General features: G+C 51.9%; 1 protein-coding gene across 1 annotated transcript in view; it reads right to left on the bottom strand.

Annotated features, from left to right (window-relative positions):
* Positions 1-1,664: 1,664 nt before the first annotated feature.
* LOC116956257 (SLIT and NTRK-like protein 2) overlaps positions 1,665-26,455 on the bottom strand; it is a 108,966-nt gene continuing 84,175 nt past the window's right edge. Inside the window, exon 9 of the mRNA XM_076054114.1 lies at positions 1,665-9,014. Within this exon, the coding sequence (XP_075910229.1) occupies positions 8,139-9,014 (876 nt within the window). The 3' untranslated portion in view covers positions 1,665-8,138. The remainder of the gene's footprint in view (positions 9,015-26,455) is intronic.

Here is a 26,455-nt window from a genome sequence, read left to right as displayed (position 1 = left end):
ACACTCATAGAGACTCATAGAGACACACGGAGACACTCATAGAGACACATAGAGACACACGGAGACACTCATAGAGACACATAGAGACACACGGAGACGCTCGTAGAGACTCATAGAGATACACGGAGACACTCGTAGAGACTCATAGAGACACACGGAGACACTCATAGAGACTGATAGAGACACACGGAGACACTCATAGAGACTCATAGAGAGACACGGAGACACTCATAGAGACACATAGAGACACACGGAGACACTCGTAGAGACTCATAGAGACACACGGAGACACTCGTAGAGACTCATAGAGACACACGGAGACACTCATAGAGACTCATAGAGACACACTGAGACACTCATAGAGACTCATAGAGACACACGGAGACACTCATAGAGACTCATAGAGACACACAGAGAGACTCATAGAGACTCATAGAGACACACGGAGACACTCGTAGAGACTCATAGAGACACACGTAGACACTCATAGAGACTCATAGAGACACACGGAGACACTCGTAGAGACTCATAGAGACACACGGAGACACTCGTAGAGACTCATAGTGACACACGGAGACACTCGTAGAGACTCATAGAGACACGCGGAGACACTCATAGAGACTCATAGAGACACACGGAGACACTCATAGAGACTCATAGAGACACACGGAGACACTCATAGAGACTCATAGAGACACACGGAGACACTCATAGAGACTCATAGAGACACACAGAGAGACTCATAGAGACTCATAGAGACACACGTAGACACTCATAGAGACTCATAGAGATACACGGAGACACTCGTAGAGACTCATAGAGACACACGGAGACACTCGTAGAGACTCATAGAGACACACGGAGACACTCGTAGAGACTCATAGAGACACGCGGAGACACTCATAGAGACTCATAGAGACACACGGAGACACTCATAGAGACTCATAGAGACACACAGAGACACTCATAGAGACTCATATAGACACACGGAGACACTCATGGAGACTCATAGAGACACACGGAGACACTCATGTAGACTCATAGAGACACACGGAGACACTCATAGAGACTCATAGAGACACACGGAGACACTCATAGAGACTCATAGAGACACACGGAGACACTCATGGAGACTCATAGAGACACACGGAGACACTCATAGAGACTCTTAGCGACACACGGAGACACTCATAGAGACTCATGGCCACACACGGAGGCACTCATAGAGACACACGGAGACACTTATGGAGACTCACAGCAACTCATAGAGGAGTACAGAGACACACGCACAGATAATACCAAATTAATAATGGGGGGCGGGGGCGGGGGGGAGGCGCCACATTCGCCCACGTGACGCAGCAACTTGATTTGATTGGGCATCTGTCGCCGGGTGGTGGCTGGTAACGGTGACACATAAATAAAAAAAAAACTTTGACACCACTGGACTGCATATCGTATCCCCTCGTGTTGAATTGAAACTCAAAAATCGACGAACCGTTAAAGTAAACAAGATGTAAAACGTTATCGCGCGGGAGAGCGCGCGCGCGCGCGTGTGTATAATTGTTACCATCCATTAATGATGATCTTATCCACTTAATATTGTATCTGTGTGCATTACTATACAGTGTGGTGACGTTCTGAGCAAAGGAACCGAGAGAGGGAGATAAAATAATAACAATATATATTTTAAATATGTATAGCGATAAGATAACCCGCGGTGGTATTCATAAACGCCACGTCTAAAAGAAACAAGGAAAATATATAATATATACCCAGCACGGCTTTTCAATTCAACATGATCACTTGGGGGAGGGGAGCGGTTAAAATAAACAATTCAAAGACTCGTGAACACAAGATTAAGTGAAATATCACGCGAGAAGAATAACCTTAACAAATCGTCATAATAATCATACTCATCAAACCGGACTATTTAACAAAATACATGCCTATGTTTATATTAAAATGTATAAAGGCGCAGCCCTGCAATTGCTTAATCTCGTGCCTGTCACCGCTGGCTGCAGGGGGGGAAGGGGATGGGGCAGGGGGGCTCGATGTTCAGATAAGAGGGGGATGGGGAACTCTCTAGAGTCTAGAGACTCACTCTCTCTTTAGAGTGTGATTCTCTCTCTACACTCTCTCTTTAGAGTGTGATTCTCTCTCTACACTCTCTCTTTAGAGTGTGATTCTCTCTCTACACTCTCTTTAGAGTGTGATTCTCTCTCTACACTCTCTCTTTAGAGTCTAGAGAGAGAGACACACACTCTCTATAGAGTCTAGAGAGTGTGAATCTCTCTCTCTAGACTCTCTTTAGAGTCTAGAGAGAGAGATATTGTCTAGAGAGAGAGAGACTCACTCTCTCTTTAGAGTCTAGAGAGAGTGAGTCTCTCTCTCTACACTCTAGAGAGAGTGTGCGTCTCTCTCTAGAGTGTAGAGAGAGAGAGACTCCCTCCCTCTCTACACTCACACGAGAGAAGCTCACTCTCTCTAGAGTAGAGAGCGAGAGATGGGGGGGGGGGCTTACACTCTCTCTATAGAGTGTAGAGAGAGTCTAGAGTAGAGAGATAGGTTCACAGTCTGTCTCTAGTCTCTCTCTAGAATGTAGAGAGAGGCTCACAATGTTCTCTAGACTCTCTCTCTCTCTCTAGAGAGAGAGAGAGAGTCTAGAGTAGAGAGATAGGTTCACAGTCTCTCTCTACACTCTCACGAGAGAAGCTCATACTCTCTCTATAGAGTGTAGAGAGAGACTCACAATCTATCTAGAGTCTCTCTCTCTCTAGAGTGTAGAGAGAGTCTAGAGTAGAGAGATAGGTTCACAGTCTCTCTCTACACTCTCTCTAGAGTAGAGAGCGAGAGACTCACAATTTCTCTAGACTCTCACGAGAGAAGCTCACACTCTCTCTATAGAGTGTAGAGAGAGACTCACAATCTCTATACACTCTAGACTCTCTCTATAGAGTCTAGAGGGAGTCTAGAGTAGAGAGATAGGTTCACAGTCTCTCTCTACACTCTCACGAGAAAAGCTCACACTCTCTCTCTACAGAGTGTAGAGAGAGACTCACAATCTATCTAGAGTCTCTTTCTCTCTCTCTAGAGTCTAGAGGGAGTCTAGAGTAGAGAGATAGGTTCACAGTCTCTCTCTACACTCTCACGAGAGAAGCTCACACTCTCTCTATAGAGTGTAGAGAGAGACTCACAATGTCTCTAGACTCTCACGAGAGAAGCTCACACTCTCTCTATAGAGTCTAGAGAGAGTCTAGAGTAGAGAGATAGGTTCACAGTCTCTCTCTACACTCTCACGAGAGAAGCTCACACTCTCTCTATAGAGTGTAGAGAGAGACTCACAATCTATCTAGAGTCTCTCTCTCTCTAGAGTCTAGAGGGAGTCTAGAGTAGAGAGATAGGTTCACAGTCTCTCTCTACACTCTCACGAGAGAAGCTCACACTCTCTCTCTAGAGTGTAGAGAGAGACTCACAATCTCTCTAGACTCTCACGAGAGAGACTCACTCTCTCTCTACACTCTAGACTCTCTCTCTAGAGTGTAGAGAGAAACTCACTCTCTTTAGAGTGTAGAGAGAGACTCACAATCTCTCTAGACGGTCACGAGAGAAGCTCACACTCTCTCTATAGAGTCTAGAGAGAGCCTAGAGTAGAGAGATAGGTTCACAGTCTCTCTCTAGACTCTCTCTAGAGTAGAGAGCGAGAGACTCACAATCTCTCTAGACTCTCACGAGAGAAGCTCACACTCTTTCTAGAGTAGAGAGTGAGAGATAGGGGGACTCATAATCTCTCTAGAGTGTAGAGAGAGTCTAGAGTAGAGAGATAGGTTCACAGTCTCTCTCTACACTCTCACGAGAGAAGCTCACACTCTCTCTATAGAGTCTAGAGGGAGTCTAGAGTAAAGAGATAGGTTCACAGTCTCTCTCTAGACTCTCTCTAGAATGTCGAGAGAGACTCACAATCTCTCTAGACTCTCACGAGAGAAGCTCACACTCTTTCTAGAGTAGAGAGTGAGAGATAGGGGGACTCACAATCTCTCTAGAGTGTAGAGAGAGTCTAGAGTAGAGAGATAGGTTCACAGTCTCTCTCTAGACTCTCTCTAGAGTGTAGAGAGAGAGAGAGACTCACAATCTCTCTAGACTCTCACGAGAGAGACTCACTCTCTCTCTACACTCTAGACTCTCTCTAGAGTGTAGAGAGAGACTCACAATCTCTCTCTAGTGAGAGAGAGTCTAGAGTAGAGAGATAGGTTCACAGTCTGTCTCTCTCTCTCTCTGTAACATTCTCTCTTGGGCAGTCACTCTTCTCCCCACACTGCTCAGGATGACCTGGTCCCGCAAAGGGGGGGGGGGGGGGGGAGTGTGACCACATTCTACCCCACCGCTCGCCCGCCGACTTCAAGTTCGAGTGCGCGAAACTTCCTCCGTCACGACCACTCTAAGACTCCATCCGCCAATGAATTACTGGGGTGGGTGGGCTGTCGTGGGATGTGTAACTTGAAGATTATTGAACCTAAATCACCTCGCCTCCTCCACCTCTCCCCCCACTATCCCACCCCTCCCCCTCCCCTCTCTAACCCAACCACCTCCTCCCCCCTCCCACAAACGTCATCGCGATTGCGCTGACGTCGGCCTGGTGTCGTCACGTGACGAGAATCTTTCACGGAAGTTGATCTCGTAGAGCAAGCTCCGATATCCTTTTCTTCTTCTTCTTCGGGTGACACTCTGGTCTGGAAGTGCCTCCCATAGAGCTGGCTCTAACATCCTCTTTTTCAGGATGATACTCCGGTCTACGCACATGAAGGCCCGCAGGAAGTTGATACCACAGAGCTAGCTCCGAGATCATCTCCTCCTTCGAGTCTACGCACATGAAGGCCCGCAGGAAGTTGATATCACAGAGCTAGCTCCGAGATCATCTCCTCCTGCGAGTCCACGCGCAGAACGGCCCGCAGGAAGTTGATATCACAGAGCTAGCTCCGAGATCATCTCCTCCTACAAGTCCACGCGCAGAACGGCCCGCAGGAAGTGGATATCACAGATCTAGCTCCGAGATCATCTCCTCCTGCGAGTCCAAGCGCAGAACGGCCCGCAGGAAGTTGATATCACAGAGCTAGCTCCGAGATCATCTCCTCCTGCGAGTCCACGCGCAGAACGGCCCGCAGAAAGTTGAAATCACAGATCTAGCTACGAGATCATCTCCTCCTGCAAGTCCAACGCAAGAACGGCCCGCAGGGCCACGTCTGCGATTCCATTCTTCAAGTTGCCTCTGGTCCACACACACACACACACAGTGGCGGAGAAGCGCTGTTCCCAATCGCTGTGCCATATGACAGTGATGCTCATTGCATGCTGGGTCAAACCATTGTTTTTTTACCGCACTTCTCGGAAGATGGAATTTTGCTAAAGTCAGTGCAGAACCAAATGTGTTGTGATGTGTTTGTTTTTCGTGTGGTCATTGGTGACCGGGCTGAGACCATCAACTCGCCACACTTGAGAAGCCAGTTTAATCATCACTCAGTCTGTGTGAGTCTATGGGTCTCTGTGTGAGTCTATAGGTCTCTGTGTGAGTCTATGGGTCTCTGTGTGAGTCAATGGGTCTCTGTATGAGTCTATGGGTCTCTGTGTGAGTCAATGGGTCTCTGTGTGAGTCTATGGGTCTCTGTGTGAGTTTATGGGTCTCTGTGTGAGTCTATGGGTCTCTGTATGAGAATGATATCTGTGTGAGCATGGGTCACTGTGAGCGTCGATGGGTCTCTGTGTGAGTCTATGGGTCTCCGAATGAGAATGGATTGCTGAGTGAGTATGGGTCTCTGTGTGAGTCTATGGGTCTCTGTGTGAGTCTATGGGTCTCTGTGTGAGTCTATGGGTCTCTGAATGAGAATGGATTGCTGAGTGAGTATGGGTCTCTGTGTGAGTCTATGGGTCTCTGTGTGAGTCTATGGGTCTCTGTGTGAGTTTATGGGTCTCTGTGTGAGCCTATGGGTCTCTGTATGAGAATGATCTCTGTGTGAGCATGGGTCTCTGTGTGAGTCTATGGGTCTCTGTGTGAGTCTATGGGTCCCTGTGTGAGTTTATGGGTCTTTGTGTGAGTCTATGGGGTCTCCGTGTGAGGCTATGGGTTTCTGTGCGCCTTCCTGGGTTTTTGATGTGAGTCTATGGGTCTCTCTCACTGCACTTGAGAACCCGGTTTAATCACGGTTGGCAGAAACATGGATTCGAACCTCGGATCTGAGAGCCAACCCCAGGCAATCTCTCCATCTGTACTCCGGGTATCACGCCACTACCAGAGAATCTCTCCATCTGTACTCCGGGTCTCACGCCACTATCAGACAATCTCTCCGTCTGTACTCCGGGTCTCACGCCACTACCAGACAATCTCTCCATCTGTAGTCCGGGTCTCACGCCAACCCCAGGCAATCTCTCCCTCTGTACTCCGGGTCTCACGCCACTACCAGAAAATCTCTCGATCTGTACTCCGGATCTCACGCCACTACCAGAGAATCTCTCGATCTGTACTCCGGGTCTCACACCACTACCAGGGTACCTCTCCATCTGTACTCCGGGTCTCACGCCACTACCAGGCAATCTCTCCATCTGTACTCCGGGTCTCACTCCACTACCAGAGAATCTCTCGATCTGTTCTCCAGGTCTCACGCCACTACCAGGCAATCTCTCCATCTGTACTCCGGGTCTCACACCACTACCAGGGTACCTCTCCATCTGTACTCCGGGTCTCACGCCACTACCAGAGTATCTCTCCATCTGTACTCCGGGTCTCACGCCACTACCAGGGTACCTCTCCATCTGTACTCCGGGTCTCACGCCACTACCAGAGAATCTCTCCATCTGTACTCCGGGTCTCACGCCACTACCAGGCAATCTCTCCATCTGTACTCCGGGTCTCACACCACTACCAGAGTATCTCTCCATCTGTACTCCGGGTCTCACGCCACTACCAGAGTACCTCTCCATCTGTACTCTGGGTCTCACGCCACTACCAGAGTATCTCTCCATCTGTACTCCGGGTCTCACGCCACTACCAGGGTACCTCTCCATCTGTACTCCGGGTCTCACGCCACTACCAGAGTACCTCTCCATCTGTACTCTGGGTCTCACGCCACTACCAGAGTACCTCTCCATCTGTACTCCGGGTCTCACGCCACTACCAGAGAATCTCTCCATCTGTACTCCAAGTCTCACACCACTACCAGAGAATCTCTGCATCTGTACTCCGGGTCTCACGCCACTCCCAGAGAATCTCTCCATCTGTACTCCGGGTCTCACGCCACTCCCAGAGAATCTCTCCATCTGTACTCCGGGTCTCACACCACTACCAGGCAATCTCTCCATCTGTACTCCGGGTCTCACGCCACTACCAGAGAATCTCTCCATCTGTACTCCAGGTCTCACGCCACTACCAGGCAATCTCTCCATCTGTACTCCGGGTCTCACACCACTACCAGGCAATCTCTCCATCTGTACTCCGGGTCTCACGCCACTACCAGAGAATCTCTCCATCTGTACTCCAGGTCTCACGCCACTACCAGGCAATCTCTCCATCTGTACTCCGGGTCTCACACCACTACCAGGGTACCTCTCCATCTGTACTCCGGGTCTCACGCCACTACCAGAGTACCTCTCCATCTGTACTCCGGGTCTCACGCCACTACCAGGGTACCTCTCCATCTGTACTCCGGGTCTCACGCCACTACCAGAGAATCTCACACCTCTCACTGCTCGCCAACACCGGTAGAATCGTAGGCCGTACGAGCGCCTGTGTCCATGGTCCCGTGTCGCATGTTCCATGTCCAGGGTCTCGCGTCCCATTTCCTAGCTCCCAGGTTCCACGCCCCCCAATTCGCGTATCCTATCACGTGCCCTGTGTCCCACGTCTCATTCCCGTGTCTCTTGTCCTGTGTGCCCCGTGTTCAGGGTCCCGCGTCCCAGGTTCCGTGTCTCACGTCCCATGTCCCGTGTCCCAGGCTCCATGTTCCGTGTCTCAGGCCCTGCATCCCGTGTCCCAAGACCCAAGTCCCATGTCCCGTGTCCCAGGCCCCGTGTACCCACAGACCCCGTGTGCCCCTTCCTCCCTTCCTCCCTCCCTCCCTTCGCTCTCTACCTAAACTCCGCCTCTCTCCTCGCTACGCCTGGTGGAGCGTCGCCTGCCTCTCCAGCACCTCCAGGTAGTCCGTGTCCGCGTGGACTTTCGCTCGCAGTTCCAGGTACTCGGCTCCGCTCGCCTCCAGCAGACAGCCAGCCTCCAGCAACCGTGGCGCCTGCTGTTGCATCTGCAGCTGCTGCTGCTGCTGCGGTAACTCCACGACACCGGCCAGAGTGATGGCCTCGCAAATCTTCAGCTCCTGCCGACGCAATCCGGCTTCTACCTCCAGCAGGAACTCCTGCTGCTGCTGCTGGTGCTGCTGGTGCTGCTGGTGCTCCTGCTGCTGCAGCAGGAGGTGGTGTCGCTCGTGTAGATGCTGAAGATGCTGGAAGTGGTGGTCGTCCAGTATGAGCTGCTGCTGATGTTGGTGATGTTGATGTTGCTGTTGATGGTGAAGGAGGTGGTGATATTGGTGGTATTGGTGGTGGTGGTGGTGGCCAACCATGCCGTCGCCGGGAAGGTGCGACAATATCAGTCGGCCCGGCGAGATGTCGGCCAGGGTGGCGGCGGTGGCGCCGGTGGTGGTGGTGGTGGAGGTGGTGGCGGCGGTGGCGGTGGCGGTGCCCGTGATGATTCCACCCACGGTGGCCCCGGCCGAGCTGGGACTCATCCACTCGGCGCGTGGCGGCGCGTAGATTGGGTTGCGGCACATCCTGCCGAGGAAGCGCGGCAAGTGGACGGACGACGAGTCGTAGGCACCGCCGGTGCCGCCGCCGCCGCCGCCGCCGCCGGACGCAGCCGTTAGCATGGCACGCTCAGCGGCGGCGGCGGCGGCTTTGGCGCCGCGCTCGGAGGAGGCCGAGCAGCCGTGGCCATAGATGGCGTAGCGCAGATGCAGCCCAGCGGAGCTCACGTCCTGTGGGGTGGGGAGAGGGGTTGGCGGGGGGGGGGGGGGGGGAGAAGGGGGGAGGAGGAGGAAATGGTGGGAGGGGGTGGGAGGAGATGGTGGGAGGAGGTGGGAGGAGATGGTGGGAGGAGATGGTGGGGGGGATGGAGGAGATGGTGGGAGGAGATGGAGGAGATGGTGGGAGGAGATGGTGGGAGGAGATGGAGGAGATGGTTGGAGGAGATGGTGGGAGGAGATGGAGGAGATGGTGGGAGGAGATGGTGGGGGGAGATGGAGGAGATGGTGGGAGGAGATGGTGGGGGGGGATGGAGGAGATGGTGGGAGGAGATGGTGGGGGGGGATGGAGGAGATGGTGGGGGAGATGGAGGAGATGGTGGGAGGAGGTGGGAGGAGATGGTGGAGCAGATAGTAGGAGGAGGTGGAGGAGATGGTGGGAGATGGTGGGAGGAGATGGAGGAGATGGTGGGAGGAGGTGGGAGGAGATAGTGGGAGGAGATGGAGGAGATGGTGGGAGGAGATACTGGAGGAGATAGTGGGAGGAGATTGTGGTCAGAGGAGGTGTAGGTGGGAGAAGGTGTGCAGGAGGAGTCAGGAGTTGGCAGGTGGTGGGTGGAGGTAATTTGGCGAGACACAGACAGATGGGGGATTAGCCGTGCTCAATTCGTGCTTAATCTGTGCTAGATCCGTGCTCAATCCGTGCTCAATCCGAGCTCAACCCATGCTCAATCTGTGCTCAACCCGAGCTCACACGCCGGTGGAACACAACTGGCCTGCGACTCGTAGACAAGGCGGTGACGTGCCGAGGCGACTGCCAACAGCGCTTTCTTGCCGACCCCACCATCAATAGCAACGATGCGAGAAGACCCCACCCCCACCCCCACGCACACGCACACGAGCGAGCTAATTCCGTGGCTCCATCTCCCACGGCAAAACCCATAACGCCAACTCTGTGGGTGTGTGGAAGTCGACCGGAAGTCCTCAGTGGATGGGTTTCAGGGCGCCACGGTGGCTAGGAGGTCGTGGGTTCGAATCAGGCCGTGTCGCCCGCTGTATGTTTGGAGTTTGCGTGTCTCTGTCTTCCTGCGATCGCACGGATTTTTCTCCAGGCCCTCCGGTTTTTCCCCCCTTCCGCACCTTAAAATCAACGTCACACGTTTAGGGTATTATGGCCGCCCACTCCGTGGGGCTATCATTCTGTGACGGCCAGGTCACGAACGGCAACGAGAAAAATGCAACCTACTTAAGCGAAAAAAACGCGTCAAGCGAAAACCATTTCCCCGTACATAATACAGCGATGATGAAGTCTGGCGAGATACGAGGTGCTACTACTAACGCTGCTACGCACACCACGCGGTGAGATGGCGGGACAAACAACTCAGGGAAGTTTCAGTTTCATTTGTTTGGAACTAGCTGTGCTACCCCCCCCGGTTTCGCCCGGGACTTGGATCCACCACGCGCGGCCGCCTTTGTCTCCCCAGTGGCGATGTTCACACACCACAGCAGTTACTCGGTTGAGGCTGAGTCGACCTAGGGGAGGCCCAGGAGCGGTGGAAATAATCGTCACCGGTGGTGGCCGTGAGCGGGAATCGAACTCGGGTCGCCAGGTTCGTAGCGCGGCGCGCTAACCGCTACACTACAATGCGTTACGCTTCCACACACACACAGATTACACACACACATATTACACACACACACAGATTACACACACACACACACAGATTACACACACACACAGCACGCTAACCACTACACTACAATGCGTTACGCTTCCACACACACACAGATTACACACACACAGATTACACACACACAGATTACACACACACACAGCACGCTAACCACTACACTACAATGCGTTACGCTTCCACACACACACAGACAGACACATACACACAGACAGACACAAAGACACACACACACAGCACGCTAACCACTACACTACAATGCGTTACGCTTACACACACACACAGATTACACACACACACACACAGCACGCTAACCACTACACTACAATGCGTTACGCTTCCACACACACACACAGATTACACACACACACACAGATTACACACACACACACAGCACGCTAACCACTACACTACAATGTGTTACACTTCCACAGACACACAGACACATACAACAACAACAACCGCCATTCGCCACTAAGTGGCGGTGACGTCACCACGACGCTTGTGCCAGGCTATGTGCACCGTGAGGCCACGTGAAGTGTCGAACGCCCGCTGGCAGGAGGTCACTGGGCAGACCCAGGTGCCACGGGTCGACTGACTGAGATGACTGACTGATGCACCACCTGTGCCCCCTACTGTGCCAACCTGCTGTGCTTTAGCCACCCGGCGCTCCGCTCGTTGTTGTGAGCGTCGCTCCTCCGCCCTCCGTTGTTGTTGGAGGGCGACTGCCTCCAACTGCCCAGTAGCATCCTTCACGAGCCTCCTCCACAGAGGCCGATCTTGACACCGCTGGTACCAGTCATCGGCAAATCCACTCAGCTCCACGTCCTCCTGTACCACATCACTCCATCTCTTCTCTAGCCCGTGCCGCGCCCGCTTAGCCCCCTCAATCCGGCCAAACAAAAGCTGTTTCGGCATGCGGTGGCTGGGCATGCGGGCTACATGACCCAGCCATCGCAGCCTTGCCTGCCGGAGGAGCTCACCGATGGGACCCTGCCCAGATCTTTCAAGGATTTGTGAGCTCCTCACACAATCCAGTCTGGTTAAACCCAGGATGGATCGTAGGCAGGCCAGCCTAAATGTTTCTAACCGGCGAAGATGTTCCATTAGGGGGGTCCACGTTTCGCAAGCGTAGAGAAGGGAGGGAATGACCGTGGCCGAGAAGACCTGAAGCTGAGTGCGGAGCGACAGACCAGGTAGCTTCCACACAGCGTTACGCAACCGATGAAAAGATATTGCCGCTCGACTGATTCGGAGTGAGACCTCTGCTGTTAAACTGGAGCCAGTCATAAGCACGCTGCCCAGGTATCGGACACTCTCCACTCTCTCCACAACTGCCCCATCACCGATTGGGAGTTGTGGGGGTGGAGTGTCCGATGGTACAAAATACCCAGGCAGGTGCTTAGTTTTGGTGGGGCTGATGGTAAGGCCCCACCTCTTAGTGGCACGCTCCAGTCTCAGCAGCAGCGTCTCCAACTTCTCCTCTGACTGAGCAGCTATTACCAAATCATCAGCATACATAACGTGGTTGAGCAATAGGGAGCCATCCCTTGACCGCACCTGGGCATCGATTAGCCTCCCATTATATCTGTACCATATGGAGATTCCCCCGGTACAGCTATTGAAGGCTTTACGAACTACGTGGTCAAAATAGATGTTAAATAATGTGGGAACCAGAGGACATCCCTGTCGCACCCCAAGGTGTACAGGGAATGGCTCTGACTCCCGGCCACGTAGTTTTACCTGGGCCCGCTCACCATCATGAAGGTCCTTCATGATCGTGAGCAGAGGGTCAGGTACTCCAAAAGCACGAAGAACGACCCAGAGCCCAGGCCTACTGATGGTATCATAGGCCTTGACCAGGTCAATAAAGCAGAGATGTAGGTCTTGTTGGAATTCCCTACACCTCTGCTGTAGCAGACGGACAGAAAATATGGCGTCTGTGCAGGACCGCCCTTTCCTGAAACCGCATTGGGGCTCCGCAAGCCTCTCCTCAGCGTGCCTGGCAAGGCGATGCTGAATAATCCTTGCCAGGACCTTTCCCGGGACACTGAGGAGTGAGATGCCCCTGTAGTTGTTACAGTCTGTGCGGTCCCCCTTCTTAAAAAGGGGGACCACCAGGGCATCCTTCCAATCCTGCGGAACCTGTCCAGTGGTCCAGACTGTTGTTATGATGTCATATAGGGCAGTCTGTGCACAAACGCCACCCTCCCTCAGCATTTCGCTTGGAAGATCATCTCTGCCCGCTGCCTTTCCTGGTCTCAGACTCCGGATCGCCTTCAATACTTCCTCAGCAGATGGCACCTCAGCCAGCCACTCACAGGGGGTGACTTCTTCCAATATTTGAGGCACCGCAGCCTCAGCAGGGTCATCCTCACTTTGTGCCATGATGTTTTCCTGGCTGAGGGATTTTCCCTCCCCCAGGACCTCACAGAAATGCTCAGAAAATCTGCGAACCTGTTCCTGGGGGTCGGAGATTGGATCACCATTTTTTCCCCTAATGATGGTAATAGGTGTGGCGCTGCAGGTTACTTTTTTGATGGAGTCAAATAGAGATTTGTGATCACGGGCCACTGAGGCAGACTCCATCTCCTCAGCAACCCGCGACCACCACCCATCCTTGCAGCGCCTCACGGCTCTCCGAACCTCTGAGCGAAGGCTGCGGTAAGCCTCCTCATTCTCTGACGTGGGATTCTGTAGCCGATGACAGTGGGCCTGTCGCTTTTTCTCAACCATCCTGAACAACTCCTCTGTCAGCCAGGGTCTCTGGGGAGGTCTGGACCGCGTACCCAAAGCAGCCATTGCAGCTGCATGAGTCACAGTCCTAAACCTCACCCATTTACCCTCGACATCAGGAGGAGTCGGGGACGATGCCAATCCCAGCCGCAAGCGATGATGAAATTCTCGCTTGCAACTTTCATCAGATAACTGAGACCAGGCCACTTTATGTTGGAATGGGGTCCTGGGTGTACACCCACCACCGGAGTAGAAGAATGGCAGGCGCATCTTACAGATGACTAGTCGATGGTCAGAGGGCAGATCAGCTCCACGGTAGGTCCTGGTGTCAAGGACATGGGCTCGCATTCGCTGGTCCGTCACTATGTAGTCCAGCAGATGTTCTTGCTTGGACCCGGCATGCATCCATGATGTTGTGTGGATGCGCCGATGCCGGAACAGCGTGTTGGTAATTACAAGCCCATGGGCTGCACAAAAATCTAGCAGCCTCCTACCGTTGTTATTGAGCTGATCTGGCCCATGCCCTCCAATCACTCCAGATCAGGTGCCAGTATCATGACCAACTCGTGCATTGAAGTCACCCAACATGATGACTCTATCCCGAGGGGCCACTTTAGCCAGCATCTGTGACAGGAGGTCATAGAAGGCATCTGACTCATCGGCTTTGCCTGCATCCCTCCACGGATGTTCATCTTCGGTGGGGGCATAAGTAACCACGACCACCATTCCTCGCCTCCGGTTGATGGGAAGGCGAGCCCAAAGTAGCCTGGGGCTTACAGCTTCCCACACCTCACCGCCACGCTCCCACGCCCCCTTCATTCTTTTGTTCAAAACAAGACCCACACCCTGTTGTTTGGCAGTCTGCTGCCCCGAGTAGAGGACTGTCCACCCCTCATGGTGGCAGGAGCCAGAGCCGGTCCACCGGACCTCCTGAATGCCGCATAGATCCAGGCGGTACCGGTCCAGCTCCCGACAGAGGAGTGGCAGCCTCTCCTCTGCAGTGAGCGTTCGAACATTCCACGTGGCCACCCGTAGTGGCTTTTCGTTGTTTCTGGAGTAGCCCCGAGGGTAGGTATTCAATCTCCTGGCTCCGCCAATTGGGGTTTGGCCAGGAGACGTCATAGACGCCTGGTCCCCGGGGGCCTCCGGCACAAGCTTAGTTGTTACATATTTCAGTTTAATTCGTGGTTTCGTGGTAATTAATTGAAGGTGGAGGGGTTACCAGCCCCTCGCACCCGTCCAGAGCCCCCGTTTAGCCCCTGTGGTGGACATATATGCCATGAGGGGAGGAGCCAATCAAAATTGGATCTCCCCCCACAGCACTGTCCACGACAGAGTTGCCCGTCTGGCACCGCGAGGAGGTAGGGGGTTGTTTTTCCGGTGGACAGACACATACACACACACACACAGATTACACACACACATACACACACACAGATTACACACACACACAAATTACACACACACACAGATTACACACACACACAGCACGCTAACCACTACACTACAATGCGTTATGCTTCCACACACACACAGAGACACACACACACAGATTACACACACACACAGCACGCTAACCACTACACTACAATGCGTTACGCTTCCACACACACACACATTACACACACACACAGACACATACACACACACAGATTACACACACACACAGATTACACACACACACAGATTACACACACACACAGATCACACACACAGCACGCTAACCACTACACTACAATGCGTTACGCTTACACACACACACAGATTACACACACACACACAGCACGCTAACCACTACACTACAATGTGTTACACTTCCACACACACACAGATTACACACACACACAGATTACACACACACACAGATTACACACACACACAGATCACACACACAGCACGCTAACCACTACACTACAATGCGTTACGCTTACACACACACACAGATTACACACACACACACAGCACGCTAACCACTACACTACAATGTGTTACACTTCCACACACACACACAGATTACACACATAGCACGCTAACCACTACACTACAATGCGTTACACTTCCACACACACAGATTACACACACACACACAGACACATACACACACACACAGATTACACACACACACACACAGCACGCTAACCACTACACTACACACAGATTACACACACACACAGATTACACACACACACAGATTACACACACACACAGATTACACACACAGCACGCTAACCACTACACTACAATGCGTTACGCTTACACACACACACAGATTACACACACACACACAGCACGCTAACCACTACACTACAATGTGTTACACTTCCACACACACACACAGATTACACACATAGCACGCTAACCACTACACTACAATGCGTTACACTTCCACACACACACAGATTACACACACACACACAGACACATACACACACACAGATTACACACACACACACACAGCACGCTAACCACTACACTACAATGCGTTACGCTTCCAAATGTGAGGGTCATGTGACAGATTTAACGTCACAGCTCACTTGCTGTGCAAAAAATCTATGCATTATTGAGCTCACCCCCCCGCAAAAAAAATATTTTTTATAATTGTTACATGGTGTACAGTCTGCAAAGTACCCACATGGCACATTTCAAGTTTGTTGCATGTCGGGAAGTACGCTCAACATATTGAACAGACACACACGATCACAACTTTGCCTTTTATATATATGGAGATAACACTGTGAGCCATTCGGCTCTTGATTGAGGCTGAGTCGACGTAGGGTAGGCCCAGGACTGGGTTCCGCTAATCGTCACTGGTGGTGTCGTGGCCGTGAGCCGGGTTCGTAGCGCTAACCGCTGCGCCACCACTCCCCACTCGCACGCTCACACACACGGCTGCCGCTGTGTCAACGCATCACTCCACGTCACACCGTGTCACCGCGTCACACCGTGTCACTCCACGTCACCGCGTCACACCGTGTCACTCCGTGTCACCGCGTCACTCCACGTCACCGCGTCACACCGTGTCACTCCGCGTCACCGCGTCACTCCATGTCACTCCGCGTCACCGCGTCACTCCACGTCACCGCGTCACTCCATGTCACTCTGCGTCACCGCGTCACTCCACGTCACCGCGTCACTCCGTGTCACTCCGCGTCACACCGTGTCACTCCGCGTCACCGCGTCACTCCGTGTCACACCGTGTCACTCCGCGTCACCGCGTCACACCGCGTCACCGTGTCACTCCGTGTCACTCTGCGTCACACCGCGTCACTCCGCGTCACCGCGTCACTCCGTGTCACAACGTGTCACTCCGCGTCACCGCGTCACACCGCATCACCGTGTCACCGCGTCACACCGCGTCACCGTGTCACCGTGTCACTCCGCGTCACCGCGTCACTCCGTGTCACTCTGTGTCACACCGTGTCACTCCGCGTCACACCGTGTCACTCCGTGTCACTCCGCGTCACACCGTGTCACTCCGCGTCACCGTGTCACTCCGCGTCACACCGTGTCACTCCGCGTCACTCCGTGTCACACCGTGTCACTCCGCGTCACCGCGTCACACCGCGTCACCGTGTCACCGCGTCACACCGCGTCACCGTGTCACTTCGCGTCACACCGTGTCACTCCGCGTCACTCCGTGTCACACCGTGTCACTCCGCGTCACCGCGTCACTCCGTGTCACTCCGTGTCACTCCGCGTCACACCGTGTCACTCCGCATCACCGTGTCACTCCGCGTCACACCGTGTCACTCCGCGTCACTCCGTGTCACACCGTGTCACTCCGCGTCACCGCGTCACACCGCGTCACCGTGTCACCGCGTCACACCGCGTCACCGTGTCACCGCGTCACTCCGCGTCACCGCGTCACTCCGTGTCACTCCGCGTCACACCGCGTCACATTGCGTCACACCGCGTCACACCGCGTCACTCCGCGTCACTCCACGTCACCGTGTCAATCCGCGTCACCGTATCACTCCGCGTCACCGTGTCACTCCGCTCAGCAGCGCAGCTCAAGAAAGTAGTTTGTTGTCGACCGCTTGGAAACAGCGTTGTAACGGCGCGGTGTTCCGTGCTGTAACAGTGTGGTGTTCTGTGTTGTAACGGCACGGTGTTCCGTGTTGTAACAGTGTGGTGTTCTGTGTTGTAACGGCGCGGTGTTCCGTGTTGTAACAGTGCGGTGTTCTGTGTTGTAACAGTGTTCTGTGTTGTAACAGTGTTCTGTGTTGTAACAGTGTGGTGTTCTGTGTTGTAAGGGTGTTCTGTGTTGTAACAGTGTTGTGTTCTGTGTTGTAACAGTGTTGTGTTCTGTGTTGTAACAGTGTTCTGTGTTGTAACAGTGTTCTGTGTTGTAACAGTGTTGTGTTCTGTGTTGTAACAGTGTGGTGTTCTGTGTTGTAACAGTGTTCTGTGTTGTAACAGAGCGGTGTTCTGTGTTGTAACAGTGTTCTGTGTTGTAACAGTGTGGTGTTCTGTGTTGTAACAGTGTTCTGTGTTGTAACAGTGTGGTGTTCCGTGTTGTAACAGTGTTCTGTGTTGTAACAGTGTGGTGTTCTGTGTTGTAACAGTGTTCTGTGTTGTAACAGAGCGGTGTTCTGTGTTGTAACAGTCTGGTGTTCTGTGTTGTAACAGTGTTCTGTGTTGTAACAGTGTGGTGTTCTGTGTTGTAACGGCGCGGTGTTCCGTGTTGTAACAGTGCGGTGTTCTGTGTTGTAACAGTGTTCTGTGTTGTAACAGTGTTCTGTGTTGTAACAGTGTGGTGTTCTGTGTTGTAAGGGTGTTCTGTGTTGTAACAGTGTTGTGTTCTGTGTTGTAACAGTGTTGTGTTCTGTGTTGTAACAGTGTTCTGTGTTGTAACAGTGTTCTGTGTTGTAACAGTGTTGTGTTCTGTGTTGTAACAGTGTGGTGTTCTGTGTTGTAACAGTGTTCTGTGTTGTAACAGAGCGGTGTTCTGTGTTGTAACAGTGTTCTGTGTTGTAACAGTGTGGTGTTCTGTGTTGTAACAGTGTTCTGTGTTGTAACAGTGTGGTGTTCCGTGTTGTAACAGTGTTCTGTGTTGTAACAGTGTGGTGTTCTGTGTTGTAACAGTGTTCTGTGTTGTAACAGAGCGGTGTTCTGTGTTGTAACAGTCTGGTGTTCTGTGTTGTAACAGTGTTTTGTGTTGTAATGGCGCGGTGTTCCGTGTTGTAACAGTGTTCTGTGTTGTAACAGTGTGGTGTTCTGTGTTGTAACAGTGCGTGTTCTGTGTTGTAACAGTGTTGTGTTTTGTGTTATAACAGTGTGGTGTTCTGTGTTGTAACAGTGTTCTGTGTTGTAACAGAGCGGTGTTCTGTGTTGTAACAGTGTTCTGTGTTGTAACAGAGCGGTGTTCTGTGTTGTAACAGTGTGGTGTTCTGTGTTGTAACAGTGTTCTGTGTTGTAACAGTGAGGTGTTCTGTGTTGTAACAGTGTTCTGTGTTGTAACAGTGAGGTGTTCTGTGTTGTAACAGTGTGGTGGTCTGTGTTGTAACAGTGTTCTGTGTTGTAACAGTGCAGTGTTCTGTGTTGTAACAGAGCGGTGTTCTGTGTTGTAACAGTGAGGTGTTCTGTGTTGTAACAGAGCGGTGTTCCGTGTTGTAACAGTGCGGTGTTCTGTGTTGTAACAGTGTTGTGTTCTGTGTTGTAACAGTGTGGTGTTCTGTGTTGTAACAGTGTTCTGTGTTGTAACAGAGCGGTGTTCTGTGTTGTAACAGTGTTCTGTGTTGTAACAGTGTGGTGTTCTGTGTTGTAACAGTGTGGTGTTCTGTGTTGTAACAGTGTTGTGTTCCGTGTTGTAACAGAGCGGTGTTCTGTGTTGTAACAGTGTTGTGTTCTGTGTTGTAACAGTGTTCCGTGTTGTAACAAGCGGTGTTCTGTGTTGTAACAGTGTTGTGTTCTGTGTTGTAACAGTGTTCCGTGTTGTAACAGAGCGGTGTTCTGTGTTGTAACAGTGTGGTGTTCTGTGTTGTAACAGTGTTCTGTGTTGTAACAGTGTTGTGTTCCGTGTTGTAACAATGTTGTGTTCTGTGTTGTAACAGTGCGGTGTTCTGTGTTGTAACAGTGTTCTGTTCTGTGTTGTAACAGTATTGTGTTCTGTGTTGTAACAGTGAAGTGTTCTGTGTTGTAACAGTGTTGTGTTCCGTGTTGTAACAGTGTTGTGTTCTGTGTTGTAACAGTGTGGTGTTCTGTGTTGTAACAGTGCAGTGTTCTGTGTTGTAACAGTGTGGTGTTCTGTGTTGTAACAGTGCAGTGTTCTGTGTTGTAACAGTGTTCCGTGTTGTAACAGTGCGGTGTTCTGTGTTGTAACAGTGCGGTGTTCTGTGTTGTAACAGTGTTGTGTTCCGTGTTGTAACAGTGCGGTGTTCTGTGTTGTAACAGTGTTGTGTTCCGTGTTGTAACAGTGCAGTGTTCTGTGTTGTAACAGTGCGGTGTTCTGTGTTGTAACAGTGCGGTGTTCTGTGTTGTAACAGTGTTCTGTGTTGTAACAGTGTGGTGTTCTGTGTTGTAACAGTGTTCTGTGTTGGAACAGTGTTGTGTTCCGTGTTGTACCAGTTTTGTGTTCTGTGTTGTAACAGTGTTCCGTGTTGTAACAGAGCGGTGTTCTGTGTTGTTACAGTGTTCTGTGTTGTAACAGTGCGGTGTTCTGTGTTGTAACAGTGTGGTGTTCTGTGTTGTAACAGTGTTCTGTGTTGTAACAGAGCGGTGTTCTGTGTTGTAACAGTGTTGTGTTCTGTGTTGTAACAGTGTTGTGTTCTGTGTTGTAACAGTGTTGTGTTCTGTGTTGTAACAGTGTTGTGTTCTGTGTTGTATCAGTGTTCTGTGTTGTAACAGTGTGGTGTTCTGTGTTGTAACAGAGCGGTGTTCTGTGTTGTAACAGTGTGGTGTTCTGTGTTGTAACAGAGCGGTGTTCTGTGTTGTAACAGTGTTGTGTTCTGTGTTGTATCAGTGTTCTGTGTTGTAACAGAGCGGTGTTCTGTGTTGTATCAGTGCGGTGTTCTGTGTTGTAATAGTGCGGTGTTCTGTGTTGTAACAGTGTTCCGTGTTGTAACAGTGTTGTGTGTTGTAACAGTGTTCTGTGTTGTAACAGTGTTGTGTTCTGTGTTGTAACAGAGCGGTGTTCTGTGTTGTAACAGTGCGGTGTTCTGTGTTGTAACAGTGTTCTGTGTTGTAACAGTGTTGTGTGTTGTAACAGTGTTCTGTGTTGTAACAGTGTTGTGTTCTCTGTTGTAACAGAGCGGTGTTCTGTGTTGTAACAGTGCGGTGTTCTGTGTTGTAACAGTGTTCCGTGTTGTAACAGTGTTGTGTGTTGTAACAGTGTTCTGTGTTGTAACAGTGTTGTGTTCTGTGTTGTAACAGAGCGGTGTTCTGTGTTGTAACAGTGCGGTGTTCTGTGTTGTAACAGTGTTCTGTGTTGTAACAGTGTTGTGTTCTGTGTTGTAACAGAGCGGTGTTCTGTGTTGTAACAGTGTTCTGTGTTGTAACAGTGTTGTGTTCTGTGTTGTAACAGTGAAGTGTTCTGTGTTGTAACAGTGTTGTGTTCTGTGTTGTAACGGCGTGGTGTTCTGTGTTGTAACAGTGTTCTGTGTTGTAACAGTGTGGTGTTCTGTGTTGTAACAGTGTTGTGTTCTGTGTCGTAACAGTGTTCCGTGTTGTAACAGAGCAGTGTTCTGTGTTGTAACAGAGCAGTGTTCTGTGTTGTAACAGAGCGGTGTTCTGTGTTGTAACAGTGTTCTGTGTAACAGTGTTGTGTTCTGTGTTGTAACAGTGTTCTGTGTTGTAACAGTGTTGTGTTCTGTGTTGTAACAGAGCGGTGTTCTGTGTTGTAACAGTGCGGTGTTCTGTGTTGTAACAGAGCGGTGTTCTGTGTTGTAACAGTGCGGTGTTCTGTGTTGTAACAGAGCGGTGTTCTGTGTTGTAACAGTGTGGTGTTCTGTGTTGTAACAGTGTTCTGTGTTGTAACAGAGCGGTGTTCTGTGTTGTAACAGAGCGGTGTTCTGTGTTGTAACAGTGCGGTGTTCCGTGTTGTAACAGTGTTCTGTGTTGTAACAGTGCGGTGTTCTGTGTTGTAACAGTGTTGTGTTCTGTGTTGTAACAGTGTTGTGTTCTGTGTTGTAACAGTGTGGTGTTCTGTGTTGTAACAGTGCGGTGTTCTGTGTTGTAACAGAGCGGTGTTCTGTGTTGTAACAGTGTTGTGTTCTGTGTTGTAACAGTGCGGTGTTGTGTTGTAACAATGTTCTGTGTTGTAACAGTGTTGTGTTCTGTGTTGTAACAGTGCGGTGTTCTGTGTTATAACGGCGCGGTGTTCCACGGGAAACGTATTTCCTTCTGCACTACACGTTGTTGTTGCTGTTGTTGGTGTGTGTGTGTGGGGAGCGGTGGCGCAGCGGTTAGCGCTACGAACCCAGCCAGAGACCCGAGCTCACGGCCACGACACCACCAGTGACGATTAGCCGAACCCAGTCCTGGGCCTCCCCTAGGTCGACTCGGCCTCAAATCGGTCACCTGCTAGAGAAAGGGGACCTCCAACTACTACACAAAGACAAAGACCCTCGCCTCCCCCCACCCCGTGTAGCCTCAACAGGCTGCTGAGGCAAGTGCTGTTAGTGAGCAGCAGCGCCTGTGATCAGCTCGGGTGGCTACGTACGGAGCGACACAAAGTCCAAGGTACGTACGTGTACAGTACATGACAGGTACTAATTTGAGGCTGAGTCTACCTAGCGGAAGGCCGCAGGACTGGGTTCAGACCAACCTCATCGATGTTGGAGGCCGTGAACGGGAATCGAACTCGGTTCACGAAGCTCAGTAGCGCCAAGCAGCGATAACAGCTGCACCACCGCTACCCCCACCACCGCAATTCATCATCGCCATCATCATCATCATCGCCGCCATCATCATCATCGCCATCATCATCATCGCCATCATCATCATCGCCATCATCATCATCGCCATCATCATCATCGCCATCATCATCATCGCCATCATCATCATCGCCATCATCATCGCCATCATCATCATCGCCACCATCATCATCGCCACCATCATCATCATCGCCACCATCATCATCATCGCCACCATCATCATCGCCATCATCATCATCGTAATTATTTCTGTAGAACTCAGTTTTTGCGTGGTTGGCTACGTACGGTGCGAAGGAAGTTCAACGTGCGTACACAATTACCAGCGCCACCATCGTCACCATCACTTAACCGATACTCAAACAGCTTTAACATCATCATTACCACCACCACCACCACCAACAACAACATCCTCATCACCATCATTAATTAGCACCCCCAACAGCAGTGAGGTCACGGAGACGTAATTTATTGCTCGCATTATTCCTGCTGCGCTTTAAGCTTCGGAGCCAATTCTACAAACTCAATGAGGTCGGTCCCTAATGAAGGCGGCGGCTTGCTGAAGATTCCGCTGACGGTGCGGGAGCCGCGCCGGCTTCCTGCGCCACCTGGCCCATGATTCCCTGCTGCTGAGCGTGCTGGTGGTGGTGGTGGTGATGGTGGTGGAGGTGGTGGTGGTGGTGGCGGTGGTGGTGGTGGTGGTGGTGGTGGCGGTGGCGGTGGTGGTGGTGGCGGCGGCGGTGGCGGTGATGGTGGAGGTGGTGGTAACGGTGGTGGTAACGGTGGTGGTGGTGGTGCTGGTGGTGGAGGTGGTGGAGGTGGTGGCGGTGATGACGGTGGTGGTGGCGGTGGTGGTGGCAACGGTGGTGGTGGTGATGGAGATGGTGATGACGGTGGTGGTGACGGTGGTGGCGATGGCGGTGGTGGCGGTGGTGATAGAGGTGGTGGTGGTGGTGATGGTGGTGGTGATGGCGGCGGTGGTGATGGCGGTGGTGGCGGCGATGGTGGTGGTGGTGGCGGTGGTGGCGGTGGAGATTGTGGTGGTGGTGGTGGTGGTGGCCGTAGGGGTGGTGGTGATGATGATGAGAGTGGTGGTGATGGGAGTGGTGGTGATGATGGTAATGATGATGATGGTGGTGTGCATGTTGGGTATGACGTTAGCAGTGGTGGCGGGGGCTGGCAGGATGATGGAGAAGGATGGAGAAGACGATGGATGAGACAAATCACAGCGGGGTTTTTTTCATCTTTCTCCAGGGCCTCCGGCTTTCTCACCTCCACTTTAAGAATAACGCGTCTCGACTGCTTGGATGATGTTTTGTTTGGGGTGAGGTCTCCTGATGACGCCAGTTGTGATCGCTGGCGAAACGTCGGACTCGGATTGTAAACGTTGTGCTGGGTTTGCCCTACCAGCACACAAGCGGTGTGCTGTACCGGTCACGAATCGGCACGTTTTTTTTTGTTTTACGTGACAAACCCCCTTCACTAATTGGCTGTGTCGGGTGGTGGAGGGTTTACGCAATCTAAACCCCCCCCTCTATTATGCCTGAGATTATTTTGCCGTGATAAACGTCGACGTGATGATTAATGCCACTTCGTTGGGCTGTCAATTGTGGCCAGGCCGCTTCTGGCAAATGACCGAAGAAGAGCAGTGGGGGGCTTTTCACCGGAGAAGGCGAAAAACATAGCTCAGTTTTTAATTAGTGATGTGTGTTTTTGACTATTTCTTATACTCTGCGCGTCCTATCGCGCGATCGTGTCTTTTGTTTTGTCGTGCGTGTGCGTGTGTGTGTTACTTGGAACATAAAAAAAGCTTCGTAAGCCCATCGGAGGATTGCTCCTGGAGAATACAAAATACATATTCCTATTCTTGATCCGACAGGAAGCGTGACAGAGAGAGAGACAGAGAGAGAGCGAGACAGAGAGAGACAGAGAGAGAGAGAGACAGAGACACAGAGAGAGAGAGCGAGACAGAGAGAGAGACAGAGAGACAGAGACAGAGAGAGAGCGAGACAGAGAGACAGAGACAGAGAGAGAGAGAGAGCGAGACACAGAGAGAGAGCGAGACAGAGAGAGAGAGCGAGACAGAGAGAGACAGAGACACAGAGAGAGAGACAGAGAGCGAGACAGAGAGACAGAGACAGAGAGAGAGAGAGCGAGACACAGAGAGAGAGCGAGACAGAGAGAGACAGAGACACAGAGAGAGAGACAGAGAGCGAGACAGAGAGACAGAGACAGAGAGAGAGAGAGCGAGACACAGAGAGAGAGCGAGACAGAGAGAGAGAGAGCGAGACAGAGAGAGACACAGAGAGCGAGACAGAGAGAGAGCGAGACAGAGAGAGAGAGAGCGAGACAGAGAGAGACACAGAGAGCGAGACAGAGAGAGAGCGAGACAGAGAGAGAGCGAGACAGAGAGAGAGACAGAGAGCGAGACAGAGAGATAGCGAGACAGAGAGACAGAGAGAGAGACATAGAGCGAGACAGAGGCAGAGAGAGAGAGAGACAGACACAGAGAGAGACAGAGAGCGAGACAGAGAGAGACACAGAGAGACAAAGACACAGAGAGAGAGAGCGAGACAGAGAGACAGAGAGAGCGAGAGGCAGGAGGAGGCAGGAGGAGGAGGAGTGGATGCGCCTTCTCCCTCCACGCGTGGAGCGGATTTCTGTGCGGCTTACGCTGCGACAAGACGAAAAGACAAAGATCCCCCGTGTAGCCTTGACAGACTGTAGGGGCAAGTGCTGTTAGCGAGCACCTATGAGGGCCGGAACGGTACACGAGGGGGTGGGTGGCCAACACCACGCCCGGCCGCCTTTGTCTCCCTGGTGACGGTGTTTACACATCGCACCGGGTACTCATTTGAGGCTGAGTCGACCTAGGGGAGGTCCGGGACCGGTTCAGATAATCGTCACTGGTGTTGGCCGTGAGCGGGAATCGAACCCGCGTCGGCAGGTTCATAGCGCAGCGTAGCGCTAACCGCGACACTCCCGCTCCTCGCTACGCTGTGACACACACAGATACACACACACACACACAGACACACACACACCACCACCACCACACACACCACCCCCATCCACACACACACACACACCACTACCACCCACACACAGACACACACACACTGACACATACACAGACACACACACAGATACACACACACACTGACACACACGCACCACCACCACACACAGCACCCCCATCCACACACACACACACCACTACCACCCACACACAGACACACACAGACACACACACACTGACACACACAGACAAACACACAGACAAACACACAGCCACACACACTGACACACACAGACACACACACACCATCACCACACACATCACTCCCATCCACACACACACACCACTACCACCCACACACAGACACACACACACTGACACACACAGACACACACACAGACACACACACACTGACACACACAGACACACACACACCATCACCACACACATCACCCCCATCCACACACACACACACCACTACCACCCACACACACACACACTGACACACACACAGACACACACACACACACTGACACACGCACCACCACCACACACACCACCCCCATCCACACACACACACCACTACCACCCACACACAGACACACACAGACACACACACACTGACACACACAGACACACACACAGACACACACACACTGACACACACAGACACACACACACCATCACCACACACATCACCCCCATCCACACACACACACACCACTACCACCCACACACACACACACTGACACACACACAGACACACACACACACACTGACACACGCACCACCACCACACACACCACCCCCATCCACACACACACACCACTACCACCCACACACAGACACACACAGACACACACACACTGACACACACAGACAAACACACAGATACACACACACACAGACACACACACACCACCACCACCACACACACCACCCCCATCCACACACACACACCACTACCACCCACACAAAGACACACACACATTGACACACACAGACACAGACACACACAGATACACACACACACTGACACACACAGACACACACGCAGACACACACACACTGACACACACGCACCACCACTACCACCCACACACAGACACACACACACACTGACACACACAGACACACACA

This window comes from Petromyzon marinus, chromosome 64 (assembly GCF_048934315.1).
Source record: "Petromyzon marinus isolate PM22_M1 ecotype Great Lakes invasive population chromosome 64, UKy_Petmar_22M1.pri1.0, whole genome shotgun sequence".
In the NCBI taxonomy this organism is placed as follows: Eukaryota; Metazoa; Chordata; class Hyperoartia; order Petromyzontiformes; family Petromyzontidae; genus Petromyzon; species Petromyzon marinus.
Note: the sequence above shows the minus strand (reverse complement) of the source record. Positions and strands in the feature narration are given on the sequence as shown.